The sequence below is a fragment of the Strigops habroptila genome, chromosome 6 (assembly GCF_004027225.2).
Source record: "Strigops habroptila isolate Jane chromosome 6, bStrHab1.2.pri, whole genome shotgun sequence".
NCBI classification, from domain to species: Eukaryota; Metazoa; Chordata; class Aves; order Psittaciformes; family Psittacidae; genus Strigops; species Strigops habroptila.
Window position 1 is genome coordinate 62,827,457 of NC_044282.2, and position 12,932 is coordinate 62,840,388.

Consider the following 12,932-nt stretch of genomic DNA (forward strand, 5'->3'; position numbering starts at 1 on the left):
CCACTGAAACTGCTCTCCTCATCTCTCTCCATGCTCAATAGAGAGAAGATGAGATTAACTTCCAAGATGAGATTCATCTCATCTTAAAATATTCAAAACATCTGAGAAACTGGTTTTTCAAGTACCAGTTAGATTGCCAATGGAATCAACTAAGAATTGCCCTGAAAAAGTGACTGCCAGAAATCATCTGGTCCAACCTGCCTGTTTAATGCAGAGTCAGCTACAGCAGGTAGCTCAGGACCATGTCCACCTGGTTTTGAATTCCTTCAAGGATGAAGTCCTTCAGGTTCACTGTTCCAGTGTTTCATCGTTTTTGCAGTAGAGAAGGTTTTCATTATGTGGAAGTGGAATTTGTGTTTCAGTGTGTGCATGTTGCCTCTGTTTCTTTCTTTCTTATCTGAACCTGTAGTTCACTGTGCTAATGGAAGCAATCTGGAGTTAATTACATCGATAACACTTGTATTGTCTTGAGTACTCCTTGGCCTTACATGTGGAAATTACTCAGCTCTAATTTCAGAGAAAGAAAAAGTAATCAACTGTCTCTGGTTAAAGGGAGAGGTGTTTTGATTTGCTTGTTCCAGTGGGTATTAACAGAAGAGTTTTGCCCACCTGATGCACACAGACCTGCCTGCTTGTCCAGGTGTTACGGCCACTGCCCTGTTTCCTTATACAGTAAACATTTAAAGTTTCAGTTACTTTATTAATAGGAATTCAGGATGACAGTGCAGTTTCAGCTATGCCATGTGACTTGCTGAGGTGGTGGGATGGAAGCAGAGCAGATGGGGATGCATGTGGCTGTGTTGGGTGGGGGTGGACCGGTGCCTCTGGCCACTGTCCTGCCTAGCTTGGCTCGGCACCACTGCAAGGTGTCCAGAGCTGTTTTAGGTGGTTGGACAGTGGCAACATTAATGACCACAGCTGAAGACCTCAGCAGCAGCAAACAGTCTGTTGTTGCTAATATAGCACTGATTTCCAATGTAGGTTAAAATGTCAATCTGGCAGAGTAGTAATAAGGTGGGTCTTGGAAGACCTTGGAGCAGCTTCCAGCACCTAAAGGAGCCGACAAGAAATCTGCAGAGGGGCTTTTGACAAGGGCCTGTAGGGACAGGACAAGGGGAATGGCTTTAACCTAACAGAGGGGAGACTTAGATGAGATCTTAGGCAGAAGTTGTTCCCTGTGAGGGTGGTGAGGCCCTGGCACAGGTTGCCCAGAGAAGCTGTGGCTGCCCCATCCCTGGCAGTGCTCAAGACCAGGCTGGACGGGGCTTGGAGCAACCTGGCCTAGTGGAAGGTGTCCCTGCCCCATGGCAGGGGGGCTGGAACTAGAGCTTTAAAGTCTCTTCCCGTGCAAACCATGCTCTAGTCGTATGGCTCTATGAATCACTAGAGGGCAGTCTGGGTTTAGGTGTGGACAGGGTGAAAGCCGCTGGTTCTCTCTGCTGGCCACTCCCAGCCTAAAACCCTGAAGATGAACCCACCACTGCAGCCTATGTCAGTGCAGACGTCTCACCACGCAGAAACACCAGCCAGGCCCGTTTTTGGAAGGACCTGTGTCAGCAGGTCAGGGACTGCTGTAGACCTGGCTCAGAAACATTACTGGTGACCATGGGGCATTGAGTTGTCTAGCTGTTTTTCTATCATGAGTTCAGAAATTGACTGGATTTCTCATGAAGTGGGAGCATATTGGAGCTAGGGATTTGGGATGGAGAAAGGAGTTAAGGAAGAACGTACCTGCAGAGGGGTGACACAGGTGGTGTGAAAGATGTGCCAGCTGGGGCTGCGTTAAGTGTTTCGTATGGGCTCACAGAGACAGTGTGCGTGTTTGAGGGCAGTGACTGAGCAGTTCTGACATTGCTCTGAAGTGTAAAAAAATCCACAGTCAGAGAGGGGTAAATAAAGAAAACTGCTACTTTTAAGAATTTTATTAATTAGTGGAGTGGGTAACTATATTTCTTTCTTCCATTTGCAGAAGGATATTCCAGATGGGTTGAAGGAGCTCTCAGATGGCTCAGAGGAGAGCAGCGATGCGCAATCTGACTCTCAGAGCTCAGAGAACAGCAGCAGCAGCAGTGATGGGTGCAGTAACAAAGACGGGAAGAAAAGCAGATGGAAACGGAAAGGTAATTTTCCTTTTCATAAGCAATGATTTTAACATGGTCTGTGTCTGTGAAGGACTTGGAGGGTTTTATCCATCTCATCTATTGCTTTATAAAGATGGGCTGTTACAAGTTAACAGCCTAAAACCTGCTGTTACCATTGGTGTTCCTGGATTGATCCAAGTGTTGATTTACTATTGTGGGCACCCAAAGGGAGAAGGTATATGTAAATTATATGTGTTTAAGGCCTTGACACAAGTCACAGACCACTGTGCTGTACACCCAGGAACAGGGAATCTGTTTTTCCCAGCTTTTCTCTGCCATCCGCCTGCTTTCCCAAGAAAATTATACATCTTACTTCTGGCCTCTTTTGGTGCTTTTGGGTGGAACACTGACCAGGACTGAGTGCAGAATCTCTGAGGTTAAAGCCTGTGGACTGATGTGTCCTGTCAGGTTTGGGCTGGAGCCACTGTGCTGTTTTCTTCTATCTTTTTTGGACTTCTTTCTCTCATAAACCCAGCATTATTTAGATACTCAGTACTGTTCAACATGAAATCATTTACACCTTAGCTGATAAAGTGCTGGTTTTTGCTCTGCTGCTGTATCTTGGTGGTTGCTGAAGTTGAAGGCTCAGTGATGGTTCTGGGATATCTAGGTTCTGGATTTTCTACAGAAATAAAGTACCAGGCAGAGGAAATAATGGATTTCACTATCTGTGTTGAATCCTGATGCCTTCACCACCCTGAGGAGGCAATGGATCTTGTCAGATACTGCCACATCGTGCTGTCATGCCGCTTGAGGAACAGCGGAAACCAACAGCTCTCATCCAATGAGTTACCATAATTACACCCTGTATTAGTAATAAACCGCGTTCCCACCTTCCCCACCTCTAGTTTCAGCACCCACTCATTTGACTGATGAGTTCTTTCCTCCATCAAAATTCTGCTCTGGTATCTGCTTGTCTGCTTAGATGCTATAAGCTAAATTAATTAAAAAATAAAATAAAATAAAATAAAATCCATAGTAAAATGTGAGGAAGTCCTCCCTTTGGGCAGAGGTAGCAGGCTGCGCCTCTGGGTATTCGTGGAGAGCTGCTGGTACAGCTCCTGATGCTGTAACTTTACCCTTCAATCCAATCTTTTCCTTTTCTCCTCAGTCCTGCACAGAATTTCTTGGCTGAAATAAAACAGGATTTAAAACTTATTTCCCATGCAATAGGATACCTGCATGGAAACGCATGAGAGGTTTTCTGAAGCAGTTAAAGATGTGCAGTAACTGGTGAGGTCTGCCAAAACCCTTCTGTCAGTGTGAAGGTGTGCAGTAGGGAGTCACTGAATGAGAATGTGATATCACTGTACGGGTGTGCGACACCATACAGCATGGCCCATACCCCATCTGGAGCTCTCCCTGGAGACACAATGCAAATAACAGAAGTATTTGGTAGAATTTTAAGCATTTAAAGCACCATCATAGTAGAAAATGTTAAAAAAATCCTTTTAAAAGTAAGACTTGACTCTAAATTTCTCCTTTGAAAGGAAAGCTATAAATAGTCTGAGTAAAATATTTTCATTTCTAACAAATCCTCTCAAAATATTTGGTCAGTAAGGGTTTTGTTCTGGGTTTTTTGGCTGCTTTACGATATTATGTAAAAACCTGCGAAGGAACTTAGTTATCTTTCACAGAGACCTTTATGTAGAAATACATGTATACATCTTGTATAGGAGATGGATCCTTATATAGGAGAGGATCAGGTTCGAGGCCATCTTAAGAGCCTGAACATGCACAAGTCCATGGGACCTGATGAAATCCATCCGCGGGTCCTGAAGGAGCTGGCGAATGAAGTTACTAAACCACTGTCCATCATATTTGAAAAATCCTGGCAGTCAGGTGAAGTTCCCGATGACTGGAAGAAGGGTAATATAACCCCCATTTTCAAGAAGGGGAAACTGGAAGACCCAGGGAACTACAGACCAGTCAGTCTCACCTCTGTGCCTGGCAAAATCTTGGAGCAGATTCTCCTGAAAAGCATGCTAAGGCACATGAAAAACAATGAGGTGGTTGGTGACAGCCAACATGGTTTTACCAAGGGGAAATCCTGCCTGACCAATTTGGTGGCCTTCTGTGATGGGTGGGGCTACGGAACTGATGGGCAGGAGCAGAGCAGTTGACGTCGTCTACCCGGACTTGTGCAAAGCATTCGATGCTGTCCCGCATGACATCCTTGTCTCTAAATTGGAGAGACATCAATTTGATGGATGGACCACTCAGTGGATAAAGAACTGGCTGGATGGCCTCACGCAAAGAGTTGTGGTAAACAGCTCGATGTCCAGTTGGAAACCAGTAACAAGTGGTGTCCCTCAAGGATCAGTGTTGGGACCGATCTTGTTCAACATCTTTGTTGGTGACATGGACAGTGGGATTGAGTGCACCCTCAGCAAGTTTGCCGACAACACCAAGCTGTGTGGTTCAGTTGATACGCTGGAGGGAAGGGATGCCATCCAGAGGGACCTTGACATGCTTGTGAGGTGGGCTGACGCCAACCTTCTGAAGTTTAACCAAGCCAAGTGCAAGGTCCTACACCTGGGTCAGGGCAATCCCAGGCACAGCTACAGGTTGGGCAGAGAAGAGATTCAGAGCAGCCCTGCAGAGAAGGACTTGGGGGTGTTGGTTGATGAGAAGCTTGACATGAGCCGGCAGTGTGCGCTCGCAGCCCAGAAAGCCAACCGTATCCTGGGCTGCATCAAAAGAAGCGTGACCAGCAGGTCAAAGGAGGTGATCCTGCCCCTCTACTGTGCTCTCGTGAGACCTCACTTGGAGTATTGTGTACAGTTCTGGTGTCCTCAACATCAAAAGGACATGGAGCTGTTGGAGCAAGTCCAGAGGAGGCCACAAGGGTGATAAGGGGGCTGGAGCACCTCCCATATGAAGACAGGCTGAGAGAGTTGGGGCTGTTCAGCCTGGAGAAGAGAAGCTGCATGGAGACCTCATAGCAGCCTTCCAGTACCTGAAGGGAGCCTACAGGGATGCTGGGGAGGGACTCTTCATGAAGGACTGTAGTGATAGGACAAGGGGTAATGGATTCAAACTTAAACACGGAAGTTTAGGTTAGATATAAGGAAGAAGTTCTTTACAGTGAGGGTGGTGAGGCACTGGAATGGATTGCCCAAGGAAGTTGTGAATGCTCCATCCCTGGAAGTGTTCAAGGCCAGGTTGGATGGAGTCTTGGGTGACACGGTTTAGTGCGAGGTGTCCCTGCCCATGACAGGGGAGTTGGAACTAGATGATCTTAAGGTCCTTTCCAACCCTTACTATTCTATAATTTTATATTGAAGTTTTGTATACTCTGTTACCGAATGGCTGAAAGGCAGAAGGATGTGTTGTTTAGGAACTGAAGTGAGAAGAGAGGGAAATCACCCTGAACTGGCCGGTGAGAGGTACCCAAAACTCAAAAGCACGCTGTGTGAAGATAATGTTTTCAGTATGAATACAAAAAAAGAATTTTGCTCCTCTTCATTGTCTGGTACTGATGGGTTTTCCTAGGAGTGGCATTTTGACTTTTAGTATAAAATTCCTATTTTCATAGGTTTCAATGCACTGAAAGTTACGAATTTCCAGTGATGAGTAACTCATAGAATCATAGAATCGTAAGGGTTGGAAAGGACCTTAAGATCATCTAGTTCCAACCCCCCTGCCATGGGCAGGGACACCTTGCCCTAAACCACGTGGTTCAAGGCTCTGTCCAACCTGGCCTTGAACACCGCCAGGGATGGAGCATCCACAACCTTCCTGGGCAACCCATTCCAGTGCTTCACCACCCTCACTGTAAAGAACTTCTTCCTTATATCTAATCTAAACTTCCTCTGTTTAAGTTTGAACCCATTACCCCTTGTCCTACCACTACAGTCCCTAAGGAAGAAATTATTGCTGAATTAGAATAGTAGTTTTGGTCAGTGGTGTTACTGGGTGTTTTCCTGTTGTTGAAATGCCCTCCCTCGAGGGTTGTGTTACTTTGTGTGAGCAACTCTGACTTATTAATGGACGTACCAGTTAATGTCACACCAAGGCATTACTGGGTTGTGTAGGGAAATGGCTTTCTCCTTATGCTTTCCTTTAAGAAACGTGTGAAAAGCACCATACCTGTTTGTTAAGGCAGGGACGGCTTTTCTGTGCAGTGAATCTTGGAGCTGCAGATGTTCAAATCTGTTTCTGAACTAAGAGAGGTTCAGAGGAGCCATCAGGTGTCTGGGATTCACTGGTGCTGGTGGGGTACAGCAGGAATGACAGCCGAAGCATGTCCTTTTGATATTTGTAACAGCTTCAATCCTGCAAGCTGGCTGGCAACATACTGCAACTGTAGGTGAATCTCTCCCAGTCTGTGCGTGCCACCAACCACTGCCTGGGAAGCGCCTCAGTACATTGGCCACAAGCAGAGCTGCTCCGCCTCACTAGGCAATTTTATTGCCTCTCTGCTTCGTTTCTTACAGTTATCATAGAATCTCAGACTGGTTTGGGTTGGAAGGGACCTTAAAACTCATCTAGTTCCAACCCCCTGCCACGGGGCAAGGGCACCTTCCAGTAGACCAGGTTGCTCCAAGCCTCGTCTGACCTGGCCTTGAACACTGCCAGGGATGGGGCAGCCACAGCTTCTCTGGGCAACCTGTGCAAGGGCCTCACCACCCTCACAGGAAACAACTTCTTCCTCATATCTCATCTTAATCTCCCCTCTGTCAAGTTAAAGCCATTCCCCTTTGTCCTGTCCCTACAGGCCCTTGTCAAAAGCCCTTCTCCAGCTTTCTTGTCATCCCCTTTAGGCGCTAGAAGCTGCTCTAAGTTCCCCCCAGTGCCTTCTCCAGGCTAAACAAGCCCAGCTCTCTCAGCCTGTCTCCAGAGCAGAGGTGCTCCAGTCCTCAGAACATCTTCTTGGCCTCCTCTGGACTCACTCCAACAGCTCCAAGTCCTCCTTATGTTGGGGCCCCAGAGCTGGATGCAGGGTTGCAGGGAGCGTCTCACCAGAGTGGAGTAAAGTTTGATTTGTTATTCCTTTTGGTCATGTTGCCTTCTATCTTCTTTGAGTTACACCTGCTGTTTTGTGCCCCTTCAGGAGGTGTGTGAAATACTCTTGCTGTTCTTTGCAATCTGGTTTAATCTTTGTTATGCAGAATAACTTCTTATCATATGCCTGCACGCTGTGTTTCGGTGCAGATCGTGTAGGTTGCTTGGCATGGGTTGTAACATGCTGCCTTGGACACCCCACTGGTCCCTCACCACAGGGCAGCCTCACTGGTTCTATCTTCTGTTATATTTAATCGGTTATTAATCTGCAGGATGTCAAGATCCGCAAAATTGAAAGCAGACTCCTTTACTCTGTTCCTAAACCAGACCAGTTTACTTCTAAATCTTGAGTCATCTTTGATCTGTGATAAGTTCTTCCTCTAGGAATCTGTTCTGGTTTATTTAAGTGATGTCTTTGCCAGTGGCATGTGTTTTACCCTTAGAACTTTGCTTGTTTTCTTTATTAAAACACAAAACAAAACCCCAAAACAAAAAAAAAAAAAACCAAACCTAAAACTACTTCAGCTAGAAATCAACAGCTTCATGCAAGAATATAATTTTCTGACCTATATTACACGTAAGAACTTTTGAAGGCATAAATAAGTTCCCTGGTACTTTGCTCTTTAAAAGGTTTTGATATGGGGGGTTGTTTTTTAAGCAATTTGCATAACATTAAAGTTGTAAGTACACTGTACAATTACATTATGAGAGGAGGTGAGCAAACTTTTGCTTTTATGGGGTGTTGAAGGATGATGACAATACCCTGTCCTACTGAAACCTGTGTGCACGGATTCTGATGTGACCTTCATATGTGTCATGCAAGAGATTCTGATGTTGCTTTGGGGTTGGGAGGACAGGAACAGGAACATATGTTTCTTTGCATAGATCCTAGCTACATGACCTGCTCTTATCTAAAATAGTCTTTTGCTTCTCTGAACCTGTGGATGGCAGTTTTTGCACTGTACACATGCAGAGCTTGGTTTTTGGGTTGGAATATTACCTGAATTTCACTAAGAAAAGGTCAGGTCCTGCCGGTTCTAGACACCCCTCCTCCTGCTGTGGATCGGAGCCTGGTTGGGCTGGGGCGAGCCTGCTCCAGCAGGCAGGAGCCCCCCAAAGCCATGGAAGTGGCCTCAATTTGAGGAACGCTGCTTATCATTCCTGACAAGCTCCCTCTTACAGCAAAACAAGAACACGGAGCTGTGCAGTGTGCCATGCATTATTCTTTTGCCCTGTGCGATGCTGGTTGATGCTGCTGTGTCAGTGATCTGCTGTAGGAAGAGAGCGACCACACTGGGGCTTCCCCCAAGGGCCTTTTTGCTGTGCTGGCAGATTCTTGAGGTTTTGTTTTGCAGTGTGTGTTTCCTTTTTCTGTTATTCTCCCTTTTCTCTGTCTCATCCTGCTCTGGCAGTTGTGACAGTGAGGATGGAGGGCAGCAGTGCCACACCACTTTGACTGTCCCTAGGTGCCACCTCTGCCACCCTGCTTGCTGGGAGGCTGCCAAGCACATCAGGGAGCCCTGGGGACTCCTGCAGCGCTTCGTGCTGATGAGCATATCGTTTGGGATCCAAGAAGATAGCAGTTTGTTTATTTTTCTTTAAAGCTAGGTACTTTAGACTTGCTGGCACTCACATGCCTGTTAAGTTCTAGTATGTTGAAGCATTCCAGGGATAGGGCATTCACAGCTTCTCCTGGCAACGTGTGCCAGGGCCTCAGCACCCTCACAGGGAAGAACTTACTAAGATGTCATCTCATCTTAGTCTTCCCTCTGTCAGTTTAAAGCCATTTCCCTTTGTCCTGTCCCTACAAACCCTTGTCAAAAGCCCCTCTCCAGGTTTCTTGTTGGCTCCTTTAGGCACTGGAAGCTGCTCTAAGGTCTCCCTGGAGCCTTCTCTTCTCCAGACTGAACAAGCCCAGCTCCCTCAGCTTGTCTCCATAGCAGAGGTGCTCCAGCCCTCAGAGCATCTTCGTTGCCTCCTCTGGACTCACTCCAACAGCTCCACATCCTGCTTATGTTGGGGCCCCAGAGCTGGACGCAGGACTGAAGGGGGGTCTCACTGGAGTGGAGCATAGGGGAAAAATCCCCTCCCTTGACCTGCTGGCCTTGTTGAGCTCAATGAGGTTCATCTCTCAAGCTTGTTAAGGTCCCAAAGAGTAAAATAGTTTCTACTTCAAAACGAGTTTTATTTTTTGTTGGTACATTTGTTTGCTCTTTAAAATAACCAGAAAATCATTAAATTCCAATTAGAAATATTCCTCAGTGCTGGGCTGTGTAGCATCAACTCTGGAATGTGCACTCCTACACGGCTGCTTCCTGGATTGTTTGTGCAACAAAAAACCACAGAGAATCCTCCTTCCTTGCTAAAAAAAAAAAAAACCAGAACAAAACAAATAAAAAAAAAAATTAAATATCTAGTCACTTAATTTAAATAATAGCCCAGTTTCAGCCAGAATTGCCTTGAGGCATTGCCTAGCTTTGGTTGTGTTTTCACCTTTGTGATGTTTGCGGTTGGTCTGTCAGCACCCTGTGAGCCCCTTGTAGATCGACTGATCCTGGGAGTTTCAGTAGAAAGCTGTGCAGGGCACAGCTGCTGGGTTTGCAAGGATTGGGGATGATAGTTTATTGTGAGAGTACGGAATTGTGATAAAGATCAACCAAGTGAATGCAAACTGGGGTAGACAGCAAACAGATGAGCTGCACGCATATTATTTTGCTTCAAGGCTTTGACTTGAGCTCTTTGAGACTTCACTTTAGCTTAACGTGACATTATTTTCGCTCATATACATATAAAACAGGAAGTACATTCAGATAACATCAACAGCCACTTCCTTATATGTACAAAAATAAAGTACTCTGACAGCAGCAAAACTGACACTTTGATTTTAGAAAGGATGGAAACCTTTGTGCGTTTGTAGACCCACATGGGCATTACACGGCACCAGTCAGCAGCACAGGGGGAGAGGTTTAAAAAGAAGCACTGCACGTTTTCACCTGCACCTCTGCGCCTGAGCCAGAGGCAGAGGAAACCAGTAGCAGCATTGACTGCGGAGCTGAAGCAGCAGCGATGTTCATGGAGCAGCTTTGTGCAGTTCCCCTTGCAGGTAAGTTGCAGTTGTTTCGGCAGTAACTACAGCAGATGCTCACTTTTGGGTTCAAAGGAGGTTTTTTTCTGGCTGGGGTTCCTCTATGCTGACCAGGGGCAAGGCAGACAGCTTTTCTTAAGCGTTGAAGTGAAACGGGTGTTGTCTTTTGAGTTTGATAATAAATCAAAGCTTTTTCTGGAAAAAAGATACCAACAAGGCTCCTTGGGCTCTGTGTTGTTTTAAATCATCTTCAAACTTCAAATCTAAGTGCCTCATTACAGTTGCTTTTATCACCAGTACGTTTTGCAGGACAACTCGCAAGTGGTTTGTTGCAGTGCACGCCATGAATGTGAAAATACAGTCTGTGTACACTTCATTTGTACACCAAAGGTTGTGCCTGAGCTCAAGTTTACTAAGATGGTCTGTCCTTAAGGTGTCTGAAAATAAACATGTATAACTTAGTTGTGTTCCTGTGATCAGCTGCAAAGCTTTGGTTGACTGGAGTGGAACCGCAGTCGGCACCTACAGCTGGCTTCGCAGGTGGGTACAAATAATTAAAAGGCGTTTGGCTCCAGTATAGAGTTGCCTGGACTTTCATGGCTTCTGGCAATGAAAATGGCTGTCAAAATGAGATTTTCCTAGAATTTCTGACATGTCTGTGGTGTGCCTTTTCTAATCAGAGTCCTTCTGAAACAGAAGGATCTTGTTTAGCTTCTGTAACTGCTACTGTCTGTGCGAGCTGTTGCAGTAGCAGGTCTCTCCTCTAGCAAAACCCAACTGAAGTTTGCTGCATTAAAAAGGGGTAAAAAACCAGGTGGTAAAGCGAACTTTATGGGGAAAAGGGGAAACAAACCGTGTAATGTTATTGATGATCCTTCTCCATTAGCCAGCAATCGGCTTGACTTGCATTTTTTTACAGGAGACACATACCAGTGGATCTCCTGGGGCTCCCAGGCAGTCAGAATTTTGTTTGACGAGATTAGTGTTCAAAGTGCAAAGTAACTATATTTGGCAAAATGTCATTTCCTGAAAATAGAAGATTTTAGTAAGGTTAAAATAGGGCGTCACCCTAAATTCTTCTTAAATAGGATAGTGAAGGAAAATAGGTGGAGTAATTAAATTTCTATGTTGTGTTCACTGCCAATGGCGTATACTTGGGAAAACAGGAATAAGAAATAAAAAAACTATATATAGAATTTACTATATGCTATAGCTGAAAGTCTGTGCATTATCTTTTAGTACAAAGGAACACCTTGGGCATCTGGAGGCAGAGAAGTACCAGTTTGCAGAGGCATGACCTCGTTTTACTCTTTGAGCTCTGCTGTGGTGATGGCGGCTCTCAGCTTCCTTAACTAGCACCCGGGGCCTGATCCCATGTGCCCCTAACAGCTGCCAAAAATGATTTAAAAAAAGAATTCTGTTTGGGTTATGTCATTTTGTTTCTTCCTGCTAAAGATTTGGTAGAAATATCAGCTTTTCTAAATACAACCGATTCCTACTTCTGCTCGTGACTCATGAGGAAGCTGTTTCCCAAGTATCACATTATGCAATTTACCAAGGAATCTACAGACATGAAGCAAAAAATATTCCTTTTTCCTTTATGTAGGTTAGTGTATCCTCTCTTTAGGCTAGCATATCACAGTATCTAGATTTTGAGTTAGGTGTAGTTTCTCATAGTGGGCTGTACAGCCTCTGAGGTCTCGCTCTCTAGCAGTCAAAAATCACAGAAGCATAGAATGGTTGGAAGGGACCTCAAAGCTCATCCAGTTCCAACCCGCTGCCATGAGCAGGGACACCTTCCACTAGAGCAGGTTGCTCCAAGCGCCATCCAACCTGGCCTTGAACACTGCCAGGGATGGGGCAGCCACAGCTTCTCTGGGCACCCTGTGCCAGGGCCTCACCACCCTCACAGGGAACAACTTCTTCCTTAGATCTTACCTAAATTTCCCCTCTGTCAGTTTAAAGCCATTTCCCCTTGTCCTGTCCCTACAGGCCCTTATCAAAAGCCCCTCTCCAGCTTTCTCGTCATCCCCTTTAGGCACTGGAAGATGCTCTAAGTTCTCCCCAAAGCCTTCTCCAGGCTGAAGTTGTGTTTCTGTCAGACTTCACAGCAGTTTTTTAAGTTGTTTCAGCACCAGTCATCCAGCTGCAGTCACAGGCACTTAACGTGCGGCGCTGTGTTTGGTGGGCATTTTAGACATGTAGAAAAATGGGTTATAGACATAAGAATCTGCAGTAGAAGATTTTTTGCGTGAATTCCCGTGCATGAATTTTCCTCAGCCTCTAAAAACCCAAAGGCTTAATGAAGAAACAGTAGGTCAGTTTTCTGCAGGACACCTTCAGTCTGTGCTTTACCAAGTGAACTTTTGCGGTGCTTTCCCAGCACTTTAACAAATCCCCAGCTCACGGTCTTGGCCTGACTAAGCTATGCTCTCTGTCTGCATTCGCTCTCTGCAGAGCTCATCCCAGCTTCTGATCCTCTTCCCTAAGGAGAAGAGCCAGCCAGAAGCTGTAGGCCCTGTTATATTATCAGGAGTCGGTGGCATAGTCCTGAACTGGAGAAGTCTTAGGCATCACTCCTGCCCTCTGTCTCTAACTGATGTGGGGAGGATGGCTGGTTTGGGGTGATTATTCTAATCATCTGTTTAGGTGCTGTCTGGGATGGCAGCATGGGCCCTGGTGGGAGCTTGGCCACTTGG

General features: G+C 45.8%; 1 protein-coding gene across 13 annotated transcripts in view; it reads left to right on the top strand.

The window, feature by feature from the left end:
* ASXL2 (ASXL transcriptional regulator 2) overlaps window positions 1–12,932 on the top strand; it is a 109,187-nt gene that overhangs the window by 51,011 nt on the left and 45,244 nt on the right. For 12 of the 13 annotated variants that reach the window (XM_030490992.1, XM_030490993.1, XM_030491003.1 and 9 more), the window contains one exon: window positions 1,970–2,120. In XM_030490992.1, coding sequence (XP_030346852.1) covers window positions 1,970–2,120 — 151 coding nt within the window. Of the gene's footprint in view, window positions 1–1,969; window positions 2,121–9,696; window positions 10,252–12,932 lie in introns of those variants that run through there. The other variant, XM_030491004.1, reaches the window with a different exon arrangement.